Genomic DNA, 24,927 nt, shown 5'->3' with positions numbered 1-24,927 from the left:
CTAAAATTGAGCCCAGAGGGCACCCCCTGGAAACAAAAAGGGGCTCTGAGAGGATTTGCTCTTTGAACCCTATCTGTGAGGTAGTTAGAAACTATCCTAAGGAATGATCTGGTATATACTGACCACAGACATCTACACAGACCAAAAACAGAAGGAATCATCCTTTTTGCTAACCTCAAAAGATTATGATCTGACAAGTCAACACACAGATAACTTCACAAGTTTTTAAGTCTTCAAACAAAATTTAAATGGCTGAGGCAAAGGCTAATTAAAAGTTGTTTCAAATGAACTGGATTCTGCATTAATGCAGCAATAAAAATGTTATGCTTATATTTTTATGGCTTTTTGTAATGCAAAGACTGATAATGAACAATAGCTCATTATATATCTAATCTTCAATAATATTAGCATTTGTTAACATATTTATGTGTCTCATAGGAAACACAAGTTGTGTGTTTGTTTGGGGAGTTTTGGGTTGTGTAGTGTGTTAAAATGGACAAAAACTGAAGCGTAGTGTCTGTAGTAGTCTGTTTACTATGGAAGATTTTGAGCTTGTAAAACAATACTCACAGATGTAATGGAATTTGTAACTGTGTTTGAGCATCTACATACACGTAAAATTCAAATCCACAATGTATTGGAATGCTCAAATTTAAAACAACGACAATAATAATTTAAAATCACAAATGTGGAAAAAAGAGAAATGTGTGACTCAGTACCTCTCAAATGGTTTAAAATGTGCCAGAGCAAACATTTTTGAGGTTTGAAATGTGACAGTGGGAGTTTTTCAATGTGGTGTGTAGGTAGGTAGGTAAATAAATAAATAAATAAATAAATAGACATTCACATTATGTTTCAAGTTCTGTTTCTCAGCTGTTCGGCTCTGAACTCGCCAACATTTAGAGGGGAACCAAGAATACATCATCTGCATGTAAATGTGTAGAAACGTGGCGATTCACTGGAAAGAACCATGGTTCCAAGAATCAGGATTTGAACCGGTTCAAGAACCAAAGTTCTTTTGGTGGAAAAGCACTATGGTTGAGAGCAACAAATCACTGTTCTGACTAGTTAAGCAAACCTCGCGATCTGATTGGTCCAGCTAAAGCTTTCCTATTGGTCCATCAACTGGCTGTCAAAACAGGGTCATAAATCCACAACTGCAAAAAGATTCACACAATCCTCCACATTGAAAAACGCCCACTGTCATATTTGGAACCTCAAAAATATTTGGTTTGGCACATTTCAAGCCATTAGAGAGGTATTGATTCACACACAACATTTAATTTACAAATGAAAACCTTTTCTACACATTTAAAAAATATTTTTATACATTACAAATAATTTTTCCACATTTGTGAATTTAAATTGAAGTTGAAAGAAGAGAAAATGCTATACACTGTGGTTGATACACACCACATTTCTCAGTTTCAACGTCCATTCTAATCAGATTTTTTTCCAGGTAAATATAGGGTTTAAATGTGTTGCATAATCACTGCATTGTGTTTTATACAATTTTGCACAATGTCTCACCTTTATTTGGGTTTTTATCATTCTTGTTATATCCATTAACAAAAGCACTTAATAACTTAAGTAACCATTCACTGGCAAACACCTGTCAATTCCTTGTGAAAATATAATAGAAAAAGTGCTGACCTCATGTGTAAGGCTTTGGGCACGGTCTGTGAGGGGAAAGGGAGGACTCGGCCGATTCATGTGCAGAGCCACAGCATTGTGGATGTTGAAAGCCTTCTGAAAGTCAGACTTTTGCACCAGCTGCAGCACTAGCTCCACGTCCTCCTGACTTTGAGTGTCACCCAGACAGTGCTGCACCTGCTTCAAAGACATAAGCAGGTCCTCCAGCTCTGTTTAAACACACAGATAAAGAGACAGAGAGAGAGAGTGAGAGAGGCAGAAAGGCAGGAAAACATCAGACAATGTTGGTAACTTTAACCTAGATTCTGTTAAATATGAATTAAATATGAAAACAATCATTTGTCACGCAACTAAGAACAAGCAGCTACGCATTCCAATGTTGGACAAAGTGGTTAGTGAATTCACAAAGAAACAACAGTACATACCTCTCAATCATTCAGCCATAAAAAAATGAACACAGATGCTGGTTCTCCACATGCCATTTATTAACAAGCCTTCACTGCCACTGCATAAAGAGTAGCCTAAATACCAAACAGGCTTTAAGTAAAACTAAAATAAACATATGCTAATAAGAAATATAACTAATTATTAGTCTTTTCTCTCTTTCTCTTGACTGCCTTTAAATTAACCTCTGAAATAATTCTCCTCTCTGGAATGATGCGTTAGAACAGGCTTTAACACAGGAGGAGCTGAAGAGGGAGTTTATTTGTATGAGTTTTACTTAAGTGGGAGGCTTTTTATTTATTTATTTATTTATTTATTTTAAAATCAGATCTAAAACCCAGGAATAGTGTTCTGACTTTTTAATGGCAGTAATACGATATTTTAAGGGAAAATGGGGCAAAATATTTTAAAAAAATATAATTCACAAGGAGTAAGAACGAAGCATTAAGAAAATAAATCAGACTGCGGAAGTGGCCAAACAGTGCAGTCAGAATGTCTCATAAGAAGTTTTTTAATTAAGCTCCCCCTCACATGGCCCTCTGCTCCCTTTCTCAGGAATTCTCTCTCTCTCTGTCTCTCACTCACTCACTCACACCTCTTCCTTGACCTTCATTAGAAACATGGAGTTCCTGCTTTTCTTACTAACTTCCTCACATACTAGCTCCCCACGGTCAGTGCCTGACATACCTCACCAAGGAGATGAAGTCCTTTCCAATAAGACCACCCTTGATTCATTGATTATAACTGTTAGTAAGTGTTTGTACGTGTATCCAGCCCTCAAACAAGCCAAACACAAGAGAGCAGAAAACCAGTTTAAACACGCAAATACAAAAAAAAAAAGCAGTCCAGTTCAAACTATATACAAATGTTTGTATTTTCAAAGTGTGCTTTACTGCTCAAGAAATATCCATATACATAAAGAGACTTATGATAAGACTGAGATGTATACCAGTATCAAACTAAATACAAGTGTAGTGCTTATAATGAGAAACCCAAAAATATTAGCATGAAATGTTTTGATATAAATTTTATTTCATATCTTACCTGTGAATTTAATGTTGGTATAGTTAGAGATTAGAGGTTAGCTGAATGTGAGTAAATTGTTAGAGGAAAACATTTAATCCTGTGACAATCATCAACTTGCCATGACAAAAGTGCAGCTAGTATTGCTAGTCAGCCTGAACATTTTGAGAAGCCCATGCCTTCACATGCCATACTTTGCCATATTTTATTTAATTTCAAGAGTACTAATAGACATTATAGGAAAGTACATTAACAAGAGGTGAAAGCACAGACAGGACGAGTCACAGAAATCACAGGCAAAGTACAACGAGAAAGCAGCATATACGGTCTCCATTTTCATTTGCTTTCAAGGCAAGTCTTTCCTTGGTTCTTGACTGCTCTTCATCAGTGATATGACTCACGGGTCTGCTTTACTTCTGATAAGAATGAGCTCACTCATGTCTGCTGGTATCTGTGGTCAAGTGCCCTTCTGCTCACCAGTATCAGAACAATCAGCATTCAAATCCACTTCTAAAATGATCTGCCTGTTTTGTATTTTGCTTTTTTTGAACCAAAGGGGGGAGTTGGACAGTTGGGCAACAGCTAGCTTTTCAGAAGGGGTAGTTTAAAAAAAAAGGTGCTCAGTGTGTAGCATTCTTGATGCATCAGATTTCTCCTTCATTTGTTCCTCATTTTGCTTTTAATGTTGTAAACACTAGGGCTGTGCCTTATCGTATTGTTCACGATAATGACATCATAATTTTTAAAAAAGATAAAAAAAAATCTATATCGTGACAACAGTGATACCTAATGTCATAAAGTTACCCATAATACGGCATATGTTCTTTACATGAGTGATTAGGCACAGTGAAGTATGGTGGAAAGGCGAAGGAATTTGCTCAAAAAAAAGTAAAGTGACTTCAGTCGTGTGGAGGGGGTGTGGTTACAGAATATCAGACGTACAATAAACCATAGTGTTATGCAAGAAATGAAAGATGCCGATAACAACAGTAGGGGGAAACACAATTAATCCGTTTCACCTCCTTGAGCAGAAGCACCCGGCTGAGGACGAGGAAAATCAAAAACGCTGTTAGAAGAGTTCAGCAGCCAGTTAGCTCTAACCCACGCAGATAAAACTACACTGGCCCAGCACAGCCACTATACTGTATTTGTTTTATTTACTGTGAAGCTTTAAGGTTACTTTTTGTATATTTGTTTACATTTGTTGTTTATATGCACATACTAAATTTTGTGCACTTTGGTAAATAAAGAAAATAACAATAATAATAATAATATTAAATGGTTATTAATAATCATATTTAATTTAATATAATTAATATTATCAAAACCTTTATTTTGTTGCAATAGTGTGTTCTTAAATTTAACTAAAGTAGTTTTCAGTGTTGTCACATCTCCAAAATTATTGTATCGCCAAAATACCCTGAAATATCATGATATTAGTTTATGGCTATATCGCTAACCCCTAGCAAACACCAACTGATGCTCATATTTTGTATATAGTGGGTATGATATTTAATCTACATGTCAGATGGTCAGATGTTAACTCAGACATGTCTCAGAGAGAAAAAAAAAGAAAAAAAAGATAAGTATAAAACTTTAAATGTATGTCAGTCTGAAGGCAGGTTTGTGATCATTTTCACTTTTAAAAGATAACTTTCACTCACCTAGTAGTTTTGGAGCTGCGCTGAAGCTCTGCAGCTCTCCAAGCGTCCCCCCCGAGCCCTCGATTGGTTCAAAGGTGGGGTTATCAATGCCCACCTTGGGATTCTGTGCAAGTTTCTTGAGGCGCATGGAGGAGTTGAGGTCCAGTTCCTGGCGGCTACGGCCCTCCTCCTCCCTCCTCCTGCGGTCCTCCTGATGCTGGCGAATGCGCTCCAGCTGGGCGCTGCGGCGGACGGGCAGAGTACGGGCACCCAGATCACCTGGGCAGTCCACAGCCATCTCCCTGTGCCACTGCAGGGGCTCTTCCTGGGCTTCACTCGTGCTGTCATTGTTGCCGCCCTCTCTCCGGTCATCTGAATCGTTCACATGGCCGTTCATGTGGGAGGTAGTCATCATGCCTGTGCTGCCTCCCTTGCGGGCATGTGGTAGTATGCGTGGGTGTGTGTGTGCAGATGGCTTGAGGCTTAGGATGGACGAGTTCTGCATGGTCTGAAGGCTGAGGCCATGACAACAAGGTCTGAGTTAACAACTGCTCCAGAGAGGGAGTGCCACCTGGAAAGAGGGGAGCAACGGAGAATTAGAAATCTTTATATTGAGAAGTATACTTTTATGACAATAACACAAACAATCAGAATTCCCAATCTGTCACATAAATACTTATTACTGGTGTTTAGACTTTAGACTAGATATTCTGTCTAAATAATACTGCCATTGGAAAATAAGCCTACAACAGTTATTTCTATGCATTGTCTCACCATAAATCTGAACATAAACAGAAGGGTATACTGGCATCTTTTTTTTTATATATATAAATTTCTTGTCAAATTAGTGCAAATTTTTAATATAACAGCTTGGTATAACATTCTCCCTGATAAAAGCAGGATTAGGTTAGAAATGTTTGTTAATCATGCAAGTAAAGTTACTTGTGCAAGGCAAACTTCACCCTCAGAGCTGTACAGTTGGGCAGTCAAGAGGAAAGCTAATGCCATAATATAGGATCCTACAGTGCTTTATTAAGTTACTTTAATCAGGCAGTCGCTATAAAGCTCCACTGGCTAAAACAAATGGTTTTAAAAGATCTTTTGTCACAGAAGTGTTTTGACTGGAGGGATATTATAAATTACTTAAGTGTAATATGAGTGTATACAAGTTTGTGCAATACAGTACAAGTATGTTGTATGTTATATGTGTTGCAGCATGTTAATGACAAATTGTCTTTCATGTAATGACAAAGTTTCGAATCTGTATCTGAAAGGTGAAGGCAAACAAGCTGGTTATATCAATATGCTCAGTATACAAATATTATACTATGGAAAATTATTCAGGTTTAAAGACACACAAAAAAAAATTGGATGCCCAACCACTGCCAAGGGTTCAACGCCAAGAGGTACATCGCCAAGTAATTAAGTGGGATTTAAAGATAATTTCGGACACTTCATTAATGATAGGGCAAATTATTTTTTAAAATATATATTTAACTGTGATGTAACAAAAATAAGTACATAAAAACATGCTGTTATTTTAAGGCAGATTAATATATATATATATATATATATATATATACACACACACACACATATATATATTTATTTATTTATCTATAAATGCATGTCTATTCAATCAGAGAAGTCCAGGAAAAAAAAATAGGGCTGGACACTAGAATGGTTTTTCTTATTATTCTTAGCAAGACATTACTCAGCAAAATATTAGATAATATTGAAGCCTCCAGATACAGCAATAAGACATGGAATATTATGGCATTACATCCCTACTAATTCCCACCCATGAACATACAGCCTCAAACACACTCTTTTCTTTGTCCATTCACAGGCTCTGTAGTGGCCTTAAGGTCCTACTACAGTGTCAGCTGTGTAAGACAGAGTACACACTTAACACAACCCCCAAAACCAGGCTCAACCCAAGGCACTGACCCAAGCTTGCTCCAGCTTAGGCTCACTAATACAGTCAAACCAACAAAAACGTGTGAGTCACAGCCCTGTCATCTCTTAAGTCATCGGTTGAGATGGCAACTCTGCAAAATAAAAGTACTGCTTATGTGAATGGTGCCATAATGACACAAAATTTGACTTTGGCACTAATTGGGAGGGGCCACATGCAAACGGCAGAAGTGGCCACACGTCAGCGTCACTAGTCATGTGACTCCATGACAAGGATAATGGATCACCTTTGTCCTTTTCCCTGCCCCTCCTCCGCACTCGATGGCATTCCTGCCTTTCCCAGCCAACTGAAGCACAGACCAACACAAAACAGAAGGAGCAGACCATCTCCAAGGAATATTAATATACATAATCTTGAGCCTGGCCTTCAGAGTTGATTGTAAAGAAAACAAATTTTGTAGTTTACTTTCCAGTTTTCCTGTGCCATCTCCTCTGTGCTTCAGCCCACCTCCCTGACCATGCAGGAGCCGGTGTTCTGATATTGGCCCTCCAGAACCTCCCTTATCTTTAACACCATCCCTCACTTGGTCTCTTTTTCTCCCTCCTCTTTCACCTCCTCTCTAATGGATTGCTCCCCCACCCGTTCTGTCCCTCCTTCCCTCTCTCTCCCTCTGTCGGGAAGAGATTACTGTGCCGCGCGACTGCCCAACGCATCGTCATGGCAACAGCTTTGTCAGCGGGCAGGAGGTCCCGAGGCCTGAGAACCAAAGGAGGGGGAAAAAAAACCACACACAAAGGCGCAGGCAGACACACAGAGGAGGGGAAAGTCTAGGTGGGGGTCTTCCTCACCCATGCCTCCCACTGAGCTGGGTACAAGCACTTGGGATTGTGACAAGGTCTCAGAGGAGTGCTCTGGGCACTGGGACCTGGCCTCTCAGGTCCTCTTTACTGATCCTCAGAGTACTGGAGCTTTTGCTCTCTCAGCTCCTACTGGAAGCAATAGAGGGAGACAACATAAATCAAATTTCAAATCAAATTTATTTGTGTAGCACTCATTTACAACTAATGTTGTCACAAAGCAGCTTCACAGAATTCCGGTAAGACAAAGTCCTGACATGAAAAATAAAAATGTAAAGAATGTAAAAATGTAAAAACCCCCAGGAGAGCAAGCCAAGGGCAACAGTGTCAAGGAAAAACTCCCTCAGCTGAGGAAGAAACAAGGCTCACAAGGGGTGACCTATCCTCTTCTGGTCAATCTACTATGTAGGGCTCTGGAATACAGGGAGGAGACTATATTTTATTAATTCCACTTTTTAAACTTGTCATCTGTAGAGAAGATCTCATCTTCTGGGCTGCATTGTGACCCAAGAAAAATATATATAAATAATTTGTCATTTCTAACATTTATAGTACAGGGGCAAAAAAATTGGGTTTTATTGTATTTTTTTGAATATTCGAAAACATAATGCAAGGTTTGTGTTTTTTAACAATTCATTTTCTTAAAAATAGAATAATTATTAAAGACATATTTTAAAAACTCAATAAATCTTAAACAGTGTAGATAGTTATATATATATATATATATATATATATATATATATATATATATATATATATATATATATATATATATATATATATATATATATATATATATATATATATATATATATATATAGAGAGAGAGAGAGAGAGAGAGAGAGAGAGAGAGAGAGAGAGAGAGAGAGAGAGAGAGAGAGAGATTTAAAGGGTTATACTTCAACAGCTTTAGTTAAAAAGTTCTTTACTAAATGATGTTAGTTCTTAAACCCAAACAACACGAACATAAACGTCTAAAAACATTTATATAACAGTTTCTGTTTAGTGCTTCTTCCTTTTTTTTTTTTTTTTTTTAAAGTTTAAAAAAAAAACATGTCATCACACAAAAAAAACTGTAGGATATAGGGCTGTCCTATATGCCATTTTTAGGGCTTCGGATCTTCAGCCGTAATATTCTCAATTAATGGAATATTTGGGGGTGTTTGAGATGCCTGTTTGCTCTCTTGCTAACTCCCGCAGACACTTGACCGCTACAGGCTCTAGGTCTACATGAGTTAACCAGAGCTTCACAGGGGTGGTCTAATTTCAGGTAAGAATCTTACAAACTCTTACTCTGTTGTGAGTGTTAGGCTGTTGTAGCGTGTCATGCTGTTTTAATCTTAATTCATACAAGGACTTAAATATCAACAGTTCAGCTTGTAATATATAATATAATTATTATATAATTAATTACATAATGAACCTTTAATACTGTAATTTTCCCCGTGGAACATCTGGTAAAGGATTTGTCCCATAGGCAATGGATGGAAAATTTAAATTCTGAAAAGAACCCAAAAATAACAATAATATTTTCACTACGGATGCACCTATTTGGGCCGATACGATAACCGATAATTAACACCTGGGAGTATTTTATTTATTATGTTTTTGGTTGTTATTTGTTTATTTTTTTAATCACATTTCTACTGCTGGTTCTGCATGAATTGTTTCTAGAAAGCTGCTAATTAGTGCAACACCGGGTTTGTTTTGGAGAGCGAGGGAGAGAGCAGTATAAAGTAAGCAAGTGAGGGAGAGATAGTATTTGTAATCGTTTATCATCGTGATTCAGTAATACATTCAGGCACTGAATGACTCTATTTCTATTTTCATGTGTTTTATATCAGAAGGGATCCTGCACTGTGGTGGTTAAGATATCTTTCTGTTTAACTTGCTCTGTGTATGTGTGTACTGATATTTTTAAAATCAGTTTTCAGTACAGAGAAATTTAATCCCAGAGACTGTTCTCTGCAGAAACTGTGAAAAATGTCCACATGGCAGACATAGTTGTGTATTTAAAGGCGTCAGCGCATAAAAGCACAAAAAAAGGTGCAAATTTATCAGTTGTAATTATTGGCTAAAATTCCAATATAAGACCAATAACAATAAACAAAAAGTCCACATATCTGCAAACAATATATCATCCGTCAATATATTGTACATCACTAGTTTTCACCAACACTGTGTCAGACCCTAGTCCAGATAGGCTGAAGGGGAACTGGTTTGAAAACAGCATAACTTGAGTAGCCAAGTCTATTAAGTATACTGTGATTACATGCCGCTGTAAAACAGAAATGGAGCTTATAATTCAAAGCACATTCTCAGATCCCATCTAATACTATTTCAGTCCACACTGGTGTTTCTGAGGTCAGAAATGAGCAATGATGGAGAAGAAATCCCATGATGCAAATGGCAGGAATGCAAAGCAGCCTGGGAACAACATTCCTCAGCAGACCAGACGAGGATAAGGGGCCTATTGTAAGCACTGCATACGTGTGTGTGTGTGTGTGTGAACTCAGACTATATCATAAAATACCAAAACCAAGTTTACAGCATTGCAGGAAGAGGAAGAGAGAAGAAAAACAATATCTGAGTGAAAACATTTAAATTCTGGAGTTCATAAAACATGACTGCCTTCAAGCTCTGAGGGTTTTGGAAGATACAGCTGTGTCGTTTTTGACAGAAGAAAATCCAATTAATCTTTCCTACAAAACGTAAGAGGATTGCAGGCTTACACCTGGTCAAAGAAAGAGAAAGAGCACACCTTCAGCACACTTCTGTCAACACCACAGTCCATAAAGAAGCATAATTTTAATTAAATATAACCACATTTGCTTATGACTAAATGAACAATAATGGTTTTAATAACTGCTAATAATTTAGCATAAGTGTGGCTGGTAAATCAACTAAGTGTAATCAGCTGCTTTATTATGGGAGTAATAAAATAAATAAATAAAAATAATAATAATAATAACAACAACAACAACAATAAGCAGTATTACAGTCTCTGACTTGCTTTAATCACAAGGAATTACATAGTCCACTGTTTTTTCCCCCCCTCAACACATGCATCTGATATTAACACTCATGGTGATGTTATTCAAATGGACTTTAGATAAGAAACCCCTGCTTAAAAAACTAAAAATTCCACCAATACCTAACCTGGGCTTTTCTGCTACCCATTTGACAAACACACAGATTCAGAGCCAGCCCTAACCATCAACCTTTCCAAACAAAACGAATGGCAACTCGTTTGCTCAGCACTGTACATTTTGTGGGAGAGGCAGACAGAAGACAGGTGTATGCTGATCACTGACGATGTTCTGTATGCTCCCTCACACATCTTATCCAAGTGGTGAACTTAATCATGTCTGCTGGACCCCCTCCCCCTCTTCTTTATGAGAAAGCACTTGGGTCTGTGTCTCAAGACACAAACGGACTACAGCTCCATACCATCTGCCACTCAGAAGCTTAAGTAGCCTACTTCAAACCACCCTCCTGCTCTATTCAGCAGTAGGCAGGCCCAGGCTTAGATAGCTAATGGCTCTATATGCCAGCTCTGTAGGCGTGTGTAAAGGGAATAAACACCTGGGGTTTCGGTTATAAACCCTGTATATGCACAGTTTCATGTGTGAATTGTGTTTGTTTGGACAGACCATAATTTAATAAATTTCCTTCTGTGCAAGAATGTGTACATATTAAAAACCATTCCTGACTATGCAAAAATAGCTGTAGAACAGTGTAACTGCAAGTGAAAACAGATTTTGCAAAGCAGAAAGCAAAATTAGTTATGAGGTTGTTTAATGTGACTTAAAAAAATAATACGATTAAAAATATATTTTTATTTTCTTTATTTATATTCAGTCTAAAAAAAAGACAAGCAAACAAGTTGTAAAATCAATAATATAAATTTTCCATAAGACCAATAATAATAACAATCATTTGAAAGGAAGTAACTGTTTTCATTGCATGTTCCTATTAAAATATTAGAAGTAGGGCTCAGTACACCTTTGTTCATTGCTAGCTGCTAAATATGTGCCAGGCAGCCCAGTGCTAGCACCCTCCATAGCTTTAGCCATATTACAAGTATCATATCTGATCACAACGTGCACATTTTTCTATCCACTGGTCGATCACTTGCTCAAAAGCAGAAGAAACTGCTACAGACGTATGTGAAGTAGAGAACTCCTGTGCATACAACATTACCTTTTAATTTGAAAACCTACATCCAACCAGTGAAAGGTTAGGCTTGGCATACTCAGAGAACTAACATTCAAAGTCCACATGTCAGTGGTCATGCTGAAGTCACAGATATTAGATCAGGTCATGTATATATGAAATGAACTACATAGCAAGAGCAATTAACTGCATGACATTTCCACAATGGCTTTCCATTCCACTGTCATTAGCAAATTTCCTGCCATTTTCAAATGCCTGCTTTACAGACACCTCTGATGCTGCTCTTGTTTACTTCCTAATGCTAGCCACTTCATATTCTTTATATCCATGGGTTGCAGCTGACGTCAGAGTGTAGAGTAGATGCCATATTGGGGACCTACTCATTAATCACACTCAAGTCAAATAAAAACTGTGATGTTTAAAGTGTTTTATTGTTTCTTTCAACATTTTGGTTCTTGTTCAGCACTGCTTGAGTGCACAGACCATTATTTTATGACTGACACTGTGCCCTACGGAGGGTGTAAGGAGGAATTTGGGATTTGGCCTCAGCTTTGCTGCGGCATGGAATCATCTCTCTCATGGATCACTCACACTTACAGACAAAGGGCTACTTTATTAACATTTAAGCCAAACCAGAGGCATAACTGAGGCAGACAGTCATGATAATGTCTTATACTCTAATAAACGGTTTCACTTTCAGAGCGCAGGGACAGCGAGATCAGACTATTTACCTGTAAACAAGAGGAAATAAATGTAACAAAAAAAAAAAATAAAAAAATAGAATGTGGCTTGTGCCTGTAGTCTCACGCCAAAATGAACACAAGTAAAATAAGACTATTACCGAAGCTTGTATGTGATCTGTGTATGAATAACTCAGATTCAGACAGAAAAGCAGAGAAATGCAGTGGAGTCTGACATGCTGACTGACTTCCATTAGATCCTATGATAAAATAACCAAGAAAAACGTATCAGCAAATAACATAGTGGCTGAGGTAGTGCTGGACAACACACTAATATTGTGTTTATAACACAATATTTTTCTTAATTGTTCTTGATACGATTTAGTTCTGATATCAGTATGAACAGTATAAAATCTACTGAAAAACTTGAACAAGAAAAAATTATATCACCCTCAAACATAAACCTATTGGATTTGTTCATAATATTTTTAAACAAAATTTTAAATTGAGTGCTGAACTGGGCAGCGCCCTGTAATGAACGTCAGTCAGTGACAGATGCTTTAAATAATGTATATTGAAATATTGAAAATGTGTTTAAAAATCATATCATTGTTATTTAAACATTTTATATTGTGATAAATATTGATATTGAATTATTGCCCAGCCCTAGGCTGAGGATACATAGTGCATCACTAATTAGACAACAAACTTTCATCTTTTTATATGATTCAGGACAGGCCTAGGAGTTCCTAAGTTATACACACAGTTACAAGATTGTACAGCAGTCACTTGAAATAGAAATAAAATCAAGCAGGCTGGGTTAAAGAAGAGATCTGCAGTGGGACCTGTTTGCATGCGCAGCAGGCTGAGCTGGCTCGTTAATTTTTGCAGGTGCTTTGAGCCAGAGCAGGTGCAGGGGGCAAACCCTGAGGCAGTGGGAGGGCACTTCCTAGGCCAGCCAATGAAGCAAGAGCAATTCAGTATCAACAACTTGTTTTGCTTACTTACACAAGGGGTAAGGGCTAGTTTCATTACAAATCCAGTGTGGAGACATGACTGTAAATATATACTTTCTGCATTACACTAGGTTTAACTTGGATACATTTGTGTGTGTTATTTAAAAAATGCTAAGTGCATGCAATAAAACCCTGGGTTGATGCCACAAATATAATTTAAAAAATACTTTTTATAAAATTCAGAAGATATTTCCTCACCATTTGTTAGCTCTCTGGTCTATTTGTGGGCTGGAAACAGGTCTAATGTGTTTATGAAGCCCCAGTGTAAACGAGAAAAAAACAAAAGTGGCTCAGTCAGACATGCTAGGCTTCCTCTCTCTCTGCTCAGGGCAAAAAGCCCTCCAAACATTCATAGCCATGAAAAGAAATGAGGATGTTGCTTTATTCCTGCTATTAAGCAAACCAGAGAGAACTGCAGTTCCCCACAATCATAGAGGTTGCCTTTAAATGACTTAATATAGCAGGTGAATCAACTTAGTGTAATCAGCAGCTTTTGATATGAGAAGTAATAATATTACTACTAATAACAACAATAAGCAATGTTACAGTATCTAACCTGCTTTACAAAAAAGAAATTACATAGTCAGGTCCCCCCCCACCCCGAATAAACTTTTCTGTTCACAGGCCTGAAGTACCTCTAAGTAAAAACCAAACTCAATCGTACAAGTGAGGGGGAATAATGTGCAGTATTCATGTAGGTTGGTCCTTAGCCCGGTGACAGGATGGACCAGTTACACTAACAGACATGAAGCAGCTTGTCCTGGGGAGTGGCATCAGGAGACAAGGACAAAGAACCTGCAAAATACACCCAACTACATCATCTTGTCTCAACTGTCTAAAATTGCGCTGAGAAAAGCCAAGGTAACAACAGTGCAGTGTAGAGCTGGACGATACAGCCAAAAATGTATATCTCAATATACTTCTTAATTTTGGTCAATACGATATAATTCTGATATTGATATGAACAATAAAAAAGCATCAGATAAACTGCCAGGAACCAAAAGTAACATGTCATCACCAACAAACAACAACCTCTTGGCTTTGTTAATATTAATATTTTTAAACTAAATCTAAAATTGAGTGCAATGAACTGATGGCAGCGCACTGTAATGACCCTCAGTCACTGACAGATGCTGTAAATAATATATACTGAAAATTACTAAAAATTAGTGTTCGACCAATATATTGGCCGATTTTTGGCATTTTTTATATAATCGGCATCGGCCGATATATATGAGTGCAAGAGGCTGATATTTACACAATGTACATAGGCAAAGCTGTGGGAAGCTCCGTCATTCTGGCTGTTAGAGCGCCCATTGCACCCATTTTGCCATCTTATAGGCTGACATCATTGAGCACAAGTACAGGAGTACAAGCCTCCAACCAGTAGCTGCTTGCCTTCTCATCAGAGAAAACGGTATGAATTATTTTCTCTTCTTCAGCTCTCACTATTTGTTACTGACTGTTCTTTGTAACATACACTCAAAAATCTGCTATCATAAACGACTGAGTTGATAGTCGCTCATTGGTCACCGGCGCCTAAAAAAAAAAAAAAAAAAACCTCACTCATTGTTATATCCGTCACTATATCTCAACAGGTCCAAAAGCTTAGTAAAGCTGATTTCCATTGATTTAATCATTTTATATATAATCCTACTCGATAAATAAGTATTTTTGGTCGAAATATACCTTGCCAGGAAATTATTATGAAAAAATATTAGTGACAGTACATATGTGTACATATCATACACCAATCAAACGGGCAGACTCTCAGGATCGTGAGGATATACACTAAAATGTAGGACTGGGGAATTAAAGCCGAAAGAATATATTCCAAACTTCAGGTTTCTTCCTCATCAATGACAAAACTGCTGCTTCTCGAAGCCTGAGGAGCCCACAAGCGGCTCACACACAAAGTTAGCATTGCTTACCTTAGATAGTCCCCTTCAAAAATAGACTAAATTTAAAGTCTCTCTGTCAAACCGTTCATGAGTAATCCTCATGTTTGTGTCAAGAGTACTGGCCGAAAAAAAAAGTATACCTTTTTAAAAAAATAATTAAAATATGAGCCCCGTGGACCCATGTCACTGCAGCGTAACTTAGGCGCTCAGTTTCCAACGACATGTCAATCAAATCTGTAGACCAATCAGGGGCAGAGTTATGGCGATGCGCACCCAAGGAGGAGGGACAAACACGCAGCAGAGCGCATACGTTTTCAGCACCTAACAGACCCAGACACCGCGAGAGACTCAAACGGTTCTATTCGGCAGCCACAAGCTCCACAAACAATAATCAAGTCAATAAACACGTTTCAAAGCTTAGATGTCTTTTACTAGCTACATTTCCCCCACTGAGGACTTTTAAATGCAGCAGGGGTGTGGGGGATGTTGCCTTGCTCTACAGCCAATCAGAGTGCAGCTCTCGCCTTTTAACACGTCAGTCATTTAAAGGAACACTGTACTCGATGAAAAACAAATGTAAACATCAGAAATATACCAGTACATCTGAATAAAACACACCATAACTAAGGGTTTTTACTGGTTGGTGAGGGGGTAAATGGTCACTTCGTTTCTTAAAGAAAGTAAAGAAAAACGCTAAGACATTAGGTCTAGACAAGATATATACACTGTATTTCTGCAGTAAAAGTAATCATTTTCCTTATGGAAAGCTTGGGGTGTAAAGAGACACTTGGAAAAGTCATCTGTCCACTGTCTGCTCCAGCATGAATAATTTCAAATCAGTGTGAGGTATCAACTCCAAATTTTGCCTGATGAAAGTAGACCCCTGGAGACACAAATTTAAAAAGAAAAAAGTAATGGAACTCGTCGCTAATAAAAATCATTGAAACATTTTACATTGCGAAATATATAGATATTGAGTTATTGTTCAGCCCTAGTGCAGTGTAGTCATTTTCACTTTTGGTTTTCAACTCAGACACATGAAATACATTTATACTACAGTGGAGTCCAAAAGGCCACCGTGAAAGTCAGTGATTGTTTTAATTCAAACTTGGCAATAAACCCTAAAAGGAATTTTAAGTAAAAGCAAGAAATCATCTTGCACTATTTCTACTTCACTAAACAAATTTAAGCAAATGCATTTCACTGTTCACATTAAGGCCTCAGTATAGAAAGGCACTTCCTTGAAGCATCAAAACAAGTTCAGATGAAAGTGTGCACAGTCATTAAAGCTCTGAACACTATAAAACCACTGTTTTTAAACAAACTGACATAGAGGCTCCAGAATACAGAGACCAGAGAAAACCAGAGAACAGGGTGAGTGGCTAAAATACTGGTCATGTTAATTCTCATGTTTTAAGGGAAAAAAAATTCAGTAGGCACAATGGGTGATATTAAGATCATCAAAAATTATTGAAGAAATATCCACGCATGCATCCATTTGTGGACGTAACTATGCGTTGCAGTTCTTGACAAAGGTTTGCCAACTAATCCTGAGCCCATGTGGTTAGACAGCACATAAATGAATGAGGGTTTTTCATTTAGCTAAGGTTTCCTCCAGATTCCTTGAATTATTGTTTTATGCATGGTCAACAGTGAGATATCCAAATCCCTTCCTACCTTTCTTTGACAAATATTGTTTTTAAATTTTTCAAAAATCTTTTCATGCATTTGTTGACAAGGTGGTGATTTATGTCTCATTTGTACTCCTCAAACCAAAAGTCTATGCCTTTGATGGATGCACCTTTTGCTTTTTAATGGGTCACAGGCCTGAATGGCAGGAATGTTTGTACATAAAAGAATTTAAATGAAATGAAACAAATGGAATAAAGCTGATGATGCAAAACATAAAATCTTGGGCTCATTACGTCAGAGGTAATTTAGAAATCACTGCTTTCTTTTATTATTTGCTTTCTCTAAAACATTTAAACAATTTAAATTGGGGGTTTGTAAAAGCACTCAGAAATCCAAGGTGAACATGGAGACCTTGAACATTTCTCATGGAGAAGACAGAAAGCTCAGTCACAGCCACACTTCCATCCTGTCACTTTAGAAGGAAAACAGACCAGGATCATTATCTTCTCCAAAGCTCTGCTCAACATTCCAACACTCAAAGCTTACGTACCAAAAATTCCAGATTCCAGGGCCTTTGGCACTGGAGTACGTACCACTGTGTACCAGGAGGGAGGAGAGCAGTGAGAAAATTTGCACAGAGAGTAGAGGTTGAGAACGCGAGTGACAGAATAGACCATGGCCAAAATGCCACCTTAACATAGTAGTGAGACTGACTCTATTAATTGACTAAAATACATTGTATGATCATCATTCAAACATTATACACAGCTGTAAAAGACTAAAATGTGCTCCCACCATCTTAGACTTAGTACATTCAAATATTATAGGCATAAATCCATAAAAATTAGAAGGTGAAAAAATTAAGCAATAAACTCCTGATGATATAGTTTAAACATGGGCCAAAATAAAAAAAAAATCAAAAATAATTTTTCAAACCCAGTCCCATGAACTTCACCTTCTGTGGTAGACATATGGTGTAAAGTTGTTAATATGTAAACCATGAGTAAACTGCTCCATGAGAATTTCTCACAGACAAGAGTAGACAAAGGACATTTAGGTGCGAGTGCAGGAGCAAGTGTGAGTTGCCTGTGGTAGTGAATAATTGAAAAGACCAATAGGTGAGAAACCTATCCTCTTATGTCCTAAATACAACAATATTCCACAGATTGCCCAGAGCTCCTGCCCTTAACTGCTCCAAGTGCTTTCTTCTTCTGCCGAACTGTGTGAAAACAACACAGCAAAAATCCTAAATACTAAGGAAGTCTGTGTTGATCTTGATTTATGCATTGTGAGCAGACTCAACTGAATCATGCATGAGTCTGTTGTCTACGTGAGGTTTTCAGTTAAGGACTCCCAAATTGACAGGACGGCATCTTATTATTCTTCATGGGCCCCCCAAACAAATGGAAAAAAACAAGTCTAGACAGAAGAGTGGGCCCAAGGCATTTTGGACTGATATACTTGGGAATGTGACTAGGGGAGGTGGACAACAGAAGCTTGTTAATTCACCTTCGTGGTGGTACATCAGGACACATCGAGCATTCCTCAGAGAACACAGACAGATCAGAAAGAATAAAGCATTGCTGTGCGTCCCTGGCCCAGGTCCCAGTGCCTTGCCTGCATCATTAAGGTTGTGCTAAGTGGTCCTGTCTTCACTCCTCCACCCCACCCATTTTCCTCTTACTTAGAAAACGAGTACAAAACTCAGAAAAGGCCAGATATTTTTTTAGAGTATCAGTCTCATGACAATACATCAAGAACAAGGGGGCAGCCTTGGCCTAATATTTAAAGACTGGGCTTGGTACTAGAAGGTAGCCAGTTCAATAGCCAGGACCGGCAGGAACATCCATGGCTGAAGTGCCCTTGAGCAAGGCACTGAACCCGCAAAATGCACCCAGGGCGTCGGGGAAAGCTGCTTGCCGCTCTGGGTGTTTTCACAGCCCCTGATGCACTACTGCAACAGATGGGTTAAATGCGGAAGACACATTTCGTTGTACGTTTTACAATGACAAACAATTGTACATTATTATAACATTATACATGCCAGTGAAAAATATCAAAAACACAGTCAAACTGGAACAACAGCAAGACTTTAAATGTAAAAAGATGTTAATAACCACTTAAATTATGGATGTGTCTCATACCAATAGCAAAGGTATAAAACAAAAAATAATAATAATAAGTCCACGATTTCAGTGATCCTCTACCACTGGATACAGAGTCTAAATTATAAAGATAGGGTTCACTTAAAAATAAAATTTTACACATTTTTGTTTTTTAATCTAAGGGTATGTGAGCCATGACATTTTTCACATCTGGACATTGCTTCTTGACATGGGCACTATTAACTATATTACAGGTTATGGAAATGTATGATGCCCAAAATCTTTCTGTGTTACACAAAAACCTATTATAGTTACCTTCAAGCTCCAGTGCAAAATCATGAAAGTGAGACACCAATTTAGACAACCAAACATGTTTTAGATGCGTTGGTGCAATTAGGTTAAAGAGTACATTTTTTTCTGTCATACTGTGAGATGTTTCAGTCAATCACTCGCTTTGTATCTCCTCCTGTGGGGTTGTGGAGAATTTAAGTAGTTTAAGCAAAACAGATTTTTTAGATGCTGGTCTTAATGGTTTCAATGGTAGGTTTAATGGTTCTCAGTGTTAATATCAACAGATATTCAAAGTTTCAATGATGGGAAAATGTTGTAAATATGTGGATAACATACTATCTATGTAAACGTCTTAATACAACCCAGCTTTTGGGAAGAAGGACCTTAATATTATTAAGTTGTTCTGTATTTTCAGGACGTCATAGTGAATCTGCACATTACCTAGGAATACAGGATTTAAATCAACAAGATTTTTATGGTGCATATAAAAAAAGAAAGCCACCAACTACATGGTGAATTTCACGCAGAAATCACACAAACATGCCCTGAATTGCTGAATTACCATCTTAACAATTACTGCCACTGTGGTTGTTTAACAAATGTCGCATTCTCATATCGCCTTTAAAGCTCAAGACTGGGAGGAGGGGGGCTACACAAAAACCAACAACATCATCAAACAAATCACTACAAACTGCCAGAAGCTGTGCAATTACACAAATATGCAAGGATACAACTACTAATACTACAGCAACTGCACCTTTTTATGACAAAGCAAACCAAGACAGAGTCAACTCAGAATTATTGGCCAAAATTTTACCCCAACTCCTAGGCACACGTAGAATAGATTCTTTGGAAGTCAAATCCTCTTCACTAAATCTGTTTATTTTTACTTTATCCTGACACTGTCACTGTGTACAGAGCCACAACTCAGAGAAATAGCTGCCCCATGTTGGAAGAGATATATATATATATATATATATATATATATATATATATATATATATATATATATATATATATATATATATAACAAAAATAGAGTGACAACTTATGTGTCATTTAAGCATAAAATCTCTTCACACTCTGAAAAGAAAACCTTGTTTGCTCCCCATAATACTCTGATATAGTGGGAAATACTGCTGGTTGTTCTTTATGCCATGTGTAAAATTATTTCTGAGTGTAGGAAACCTATGCATACATGGGAAGGACACAACAAACTCCTCACAGACAGTCATCCGGAGCGGGGCTTGTACCCATAACCCCAACCCCAGGTCCCTGGATCTGTGTGACAAAGACTACCTGCTGCGCTGCCTTGCCGCCCTATAGTATATTTATATTATATATTGTAGTTAAATGTGTATTATAAATATAAAATGTGTATTATAAATATAAAAGTCTCAGAGGCTAGATGCTACATGTGGCTCATGAGCCACAGGTTGGCCACCCCTGCCCTAGGCCTTTATCTGTATAAAGCCTTTGCATCTGGCTCAATCCACACTGGACATACAGGGATAACAAAGATGGAGCCATGTCACTGTGTACACTGTGAAGCCAGAATAATATATGGAGACCTTATATCTTGACCAAGACAGCTCAGTGTACACTCCATGACAGCGTGTGATGTGTGGAAAGCTGCAGGTTGATATACATTAAAGGAATAAGCACATGAATGTCAGCTGGCCTGTAAAATGGCAATGAAATTAATGTACTGTGCATAAGTCAAAGTAATATTCAAACTCTAGTCTAGCTATGTTAACTGGACTTCAAATATGTGAACATGAATATGAATTAATTCATAAATCAAAACAAGCTTAACTAATGAATGCAAGCGGCTGAAACAACACAAACATGTCCCTCTCCCATGCAATTGTATTATAATTTCTTCACAAAGACAAAGCCTTGCCAAATGTATCACAATATATTATTCAGTATATTCTCTTCAAAGAAAACATACCATCATTTCTTTATTTCCTCAACACTTAAGTCATTCAACAAAATATATATGATAAAGTACAGCAAAGTTTTTCTTGAATGACTGGTGTGTTATGATATGATATGATACTCAAGAAAGGAAGAATAGAAGGGGAGAGAGAGAAGAGAGAAATAGGAGGAGAAGACAGCACTATATGAGTACTATATCATACCATATCACTGCCATAAGGAATCAATGACTTCATCCAAAACCAGCGTTTCAGTGAAACTTCCGCAGACCTGTATCAAGGGTGTGGCCCTGTGAAACCATGCTAATGCTGCAGGAAACTGCTAGCTGTCTGAAAACAAGGGAAGGGAAGGAGTATGTAAGAGGTTTCTGAAAATATGCCTGCTCCAATTCCCTTTACAATTTCAATTTACATTAACTCACTGTTTATTAAACTACCAGTTTACATCATCTTCTATACACCATGGATGGTTTTTAATATGAGAAGAATGCCACTGTATTTTTTCAGCTTTAGTGGTATAAAATGCTTGGGAAATCCTAACAGCCAAATAGAAACTTCTAGCTCCAGATGACAGAAGATCAGCAGTTAGAAGTGTTAATGAACTTATATAAGACCAGTATACGGGAGCCTCGTCAATCCTTCTCAATATCTGAGGTTTTCCTCCTCAATTCCACGAGACTGAAAGAATGGAAATGATCTGCATATTTCATCTCTTTTTCTTCCCTCCATTTTGGCACTGTAATAAGAAGGGCGAAGGGTTTCCAAACCTTATACTGTGTTGTACATCATATGTTTTCACATAACCAACGACTCAAATATACATCAAGCTTTCACCACAGACAGTGATAAAGTCAGTAATGTGATCAACTGTGGAGTGTTAAACCTTATCTAAAGCAATCCAAAGATAATAATAATAATAATAATAATAATAACAACAACAACAGTAATAAAATAATAATAATGACAATAATGGTATAATTGTTGTTGTCATGATTCTTTTTTCCAACCAAGTACCAGCTCAAAGAGATTTGTAGATGGGAAATTGACTGTACATAAAGAAAAACAAAAAATAATTGAGGGTAAAAGACAGTAAATATGATGGCTTATTTGTAAATATGACCATTGCGTGTGGACGATATCTATACTTAAAGAAGCACTAGGTAAGAATTGGTATTTTTACTCCTGCCTGGGCTCACCCTACAGTTGCAAAGAGTAATTCATTTTTACCACAGTGTCCTGAAAGCAGGGGGGGGGGTCCCCTAACATCCTCCAAAAGTTACACAGTGCAGTTTCTGCAGTGCTGTGCCCAGACTAACAACGACAGAGGCTCTCTATTCTCCCTATCACGTCAGAGAAGAATCACAATTATTTTGAAGCTGTGATTTTAAGGTAAAATACCACCTAGTGTTCCTTTAAAGAACACGAACCAACACCTTAATATCTCATTAGAGAGACCATAATTAGAAATGTTTAATGAGATGAATGCAGGGCAGCTTGTGTAACTTTGGATATAAGGCACTGTAGACAAGTTTTTATATGTAGTAATCTCTATTAGTGTCTATGTCTATGGACTGAATTTGGGGGCAATGTTTATGTATTTCACATTTCCCTAATAATGTACAAAACGACGGGATAGGAACCCTATGTCTTCATGTAGTGATAAATTCCACACTCGTACCAAATACTCTCTCTTCATTTATTTCAGAGTTTTAGAGACTGTTGGGTTTCTAATCCAAACTCAGAGCTGCTGGTTGTTGATATCGGATATCTTAGTTAACTGAGCCCTGACAGACAAGAGTCGAGTCCAAGTATTAAAGTCTTTCTGATAAAAAACGGACCCGTTTTAAAGTAAATAGAGCTAGTTATATAGGCAGCTCGGCGGTAACCAGGTGTAAAAGCAACAGGTTGCTGTGTGTAACTGCCTGGCAATTAGCAGCTGTAACGTTAAAGTTTTCAGGACTGAACTGTTTGCCATTTTTGTTAAGCTAACGACTTAAGAAGAATGAGTCCACCCTAGTGCCACTTTAAACACGAAGTTTACGACCTCACATTGTTAATTACAACAACAGAAGTAGACGTTAAGTCGCATTATAACAGTTATATTTCGTCTAATTTCCCCCAAGCGCGGACTTTTACGTTAGCTTCCAGGCTAACCGTCGCTGAAGTGCTCCGCTTGGCAACCTGTTGCGAGGGACACTTTGCCCAGCGGCTAAAGCTCAACGCCAACACTCAGCTAAACGTATCTTTTGTCATAAAGGACGGGAAAAGAGAAAAAAACAAACGCTAGTGTACCTCTCTGAAGAAAATATTCAGGGACTCCTCACTTTTCGGCGCTTGAAATATTCCGAACAAGCAGTGTCTTCTTCACACACAAAATAAGTGTCTCCGCTTCACTCGCGACATGTTGTAGCTCGGACTGAGAGTAGAGAGACGATCCTGAAAAGGAGTCGATTCCTCGATTCCAGGCAGCTCCATTGCTTTGAGCTCGATACCGCATCGGGATTCGTTAAGTTTCGGTGTGAGATAATCTTCTGTCTCCAGCTTTCTGACAAATATATTTTCCACAACTCACGTACATCGTTAGAAACACCTGTATTTTACTTAAAAGAAAGTGAAAAACGATGTAAAATTTAGGTGTAGCAAAAAATGCTATCGAACAACGTTCCTGGGGATAATTATAATTTCTAAGATTTAGCCTCCAATCTCATAAATCAACTATGAAATAGCAAGTCGAAAATATGAGTCATAAAAATGTAAAAAAAAATGTCATTTTTAAATCGTTCTCAATACTGAAATACTCAAACATGAATCAGACTTCTATAGTTGGAAGATGTGCATTTTAAAGTTATTTTACATAGTATTATCTCTCCTAATGCCCTTGTTGAGATTAACTACTATTTATTTTGTTTTCAGAATCGAGATCAATACATGGAATCGACTCCCTCATTTCTCATTACTTTGAATCAGATTAGGAATCGACGTTTCTGGAATCGAGCAGCTCGAGCTCTGGTAAAGTGAGACTGAGAGGAGTTGGTGGGGAAGCGCCTCTACAGCGCTACAGTGTGGCTCTAAAGTTCTGAGACACGCTACCACCACTGTCAGACTAATCCCTGACCAGCCGTAATATGCTATCTCATTGTTTCTACACACATCGTATGTTTTATCATCCTCCCTGAACATAAAAGTACACTTCATAGTTTTACAATTACCCACAGTAGTCCATCTGCTGCTCTGTATACTCTGCCCTCTTTCACTCTGTTCTTCAATGGTCAGGACACCCAAAGATCAGGTGTGAGCTGGGTGGTGGATCATTCCCAACGCTGCACTGACACTGACTTTGTGTCGGTCAGACACGGCACTGCTGTTGGAGTTTTTAATCACTTTTAACACACCTTACATACCTTGCTGGTCCACGTTGTAGACGTAAAGTCACAGACAGTAGCTCATCTGTTGCTACACAGTTGACTTGTTTGTCCTCTAGACCTTCTGTGGACTTTTGGCTGGATGTTTTATTTTGATGGACTAATCTCAGTTCAGCAGTGACACTGAGGGGTTTAAAAACTCCAGCAGCACTGCTGTGTCTGATCCTAAGGAATATGTGATCTGTGGGGGTCCTGAAAACATATGCAGAACCTCAGATGGATTACA

At 37.8% G+C, this 24,927-nt stretch overlaps 1 protein-coding gene across 3 annotated transcripts in view; it reads right to left on the bottom strand.

Moving 5' to 3' along the window:
- Positions 1 to 24,697, bottom strand: part of pals1a (protein associated with LIN7 1, MAGUK p55 family member a) — a 36,418-nt gene extending 11,721 nt beyond the window's left edge. The window contains exons 1-3 of one of the 3 annotated variants that reach the window (XM_066673396.1): positions 24,681 to 24,697; positions 4,785 to 5,334; positions 1,654 to 1,862 (exon numbers count right to left, since the gene is read on the bottom strand). In XM_066673396.1, coding sequence (XP_066529493.1) covers positions 1,654 to 1,862; positions 4,785 to 5,268 — 693 coding nt within the window. In that variant the 5' untranslated portion in view covers positions 5,269 to 5,334; positions 24,681 to 24,697. Of the gene's footprint in view, positions 1 to 1,653; positions 1,863 to 4,784; positions 5,335 to 23,571; positions 23,695 to 24,492; positions 24,557 to 24,680 lie in introns of those variants that run through there. The other 2 variants (XM_066673397.1, XM_066673395.1) reach the window with 2 other exon arrangements.
- Positions 24,698 to 24,927: the final 230 nt, after the last annotated feature.

The sequence above is a fragment of the Hoplias malabaricus genome, chromosome 1, assembly GCF_029633855.1.
Source record: "Hoplias malabaricus isolate fHopMal1 chromosome 1, fHopMal1.hap1, whole genome shotgun sequence".
NCBI classification, from domain to species: domain Eukaryota; kingdom Metazoa; phylum Chordata; class Actinopteri; order Characiformes; family Erythrinidae; genus Hoplias; species Hoplias malabaricus.
The sequence above is the reverse complement of the archived record's forward strand: the minus strand, read 5'-3'. Positions and strand labels throughout refer to the sequence as shown.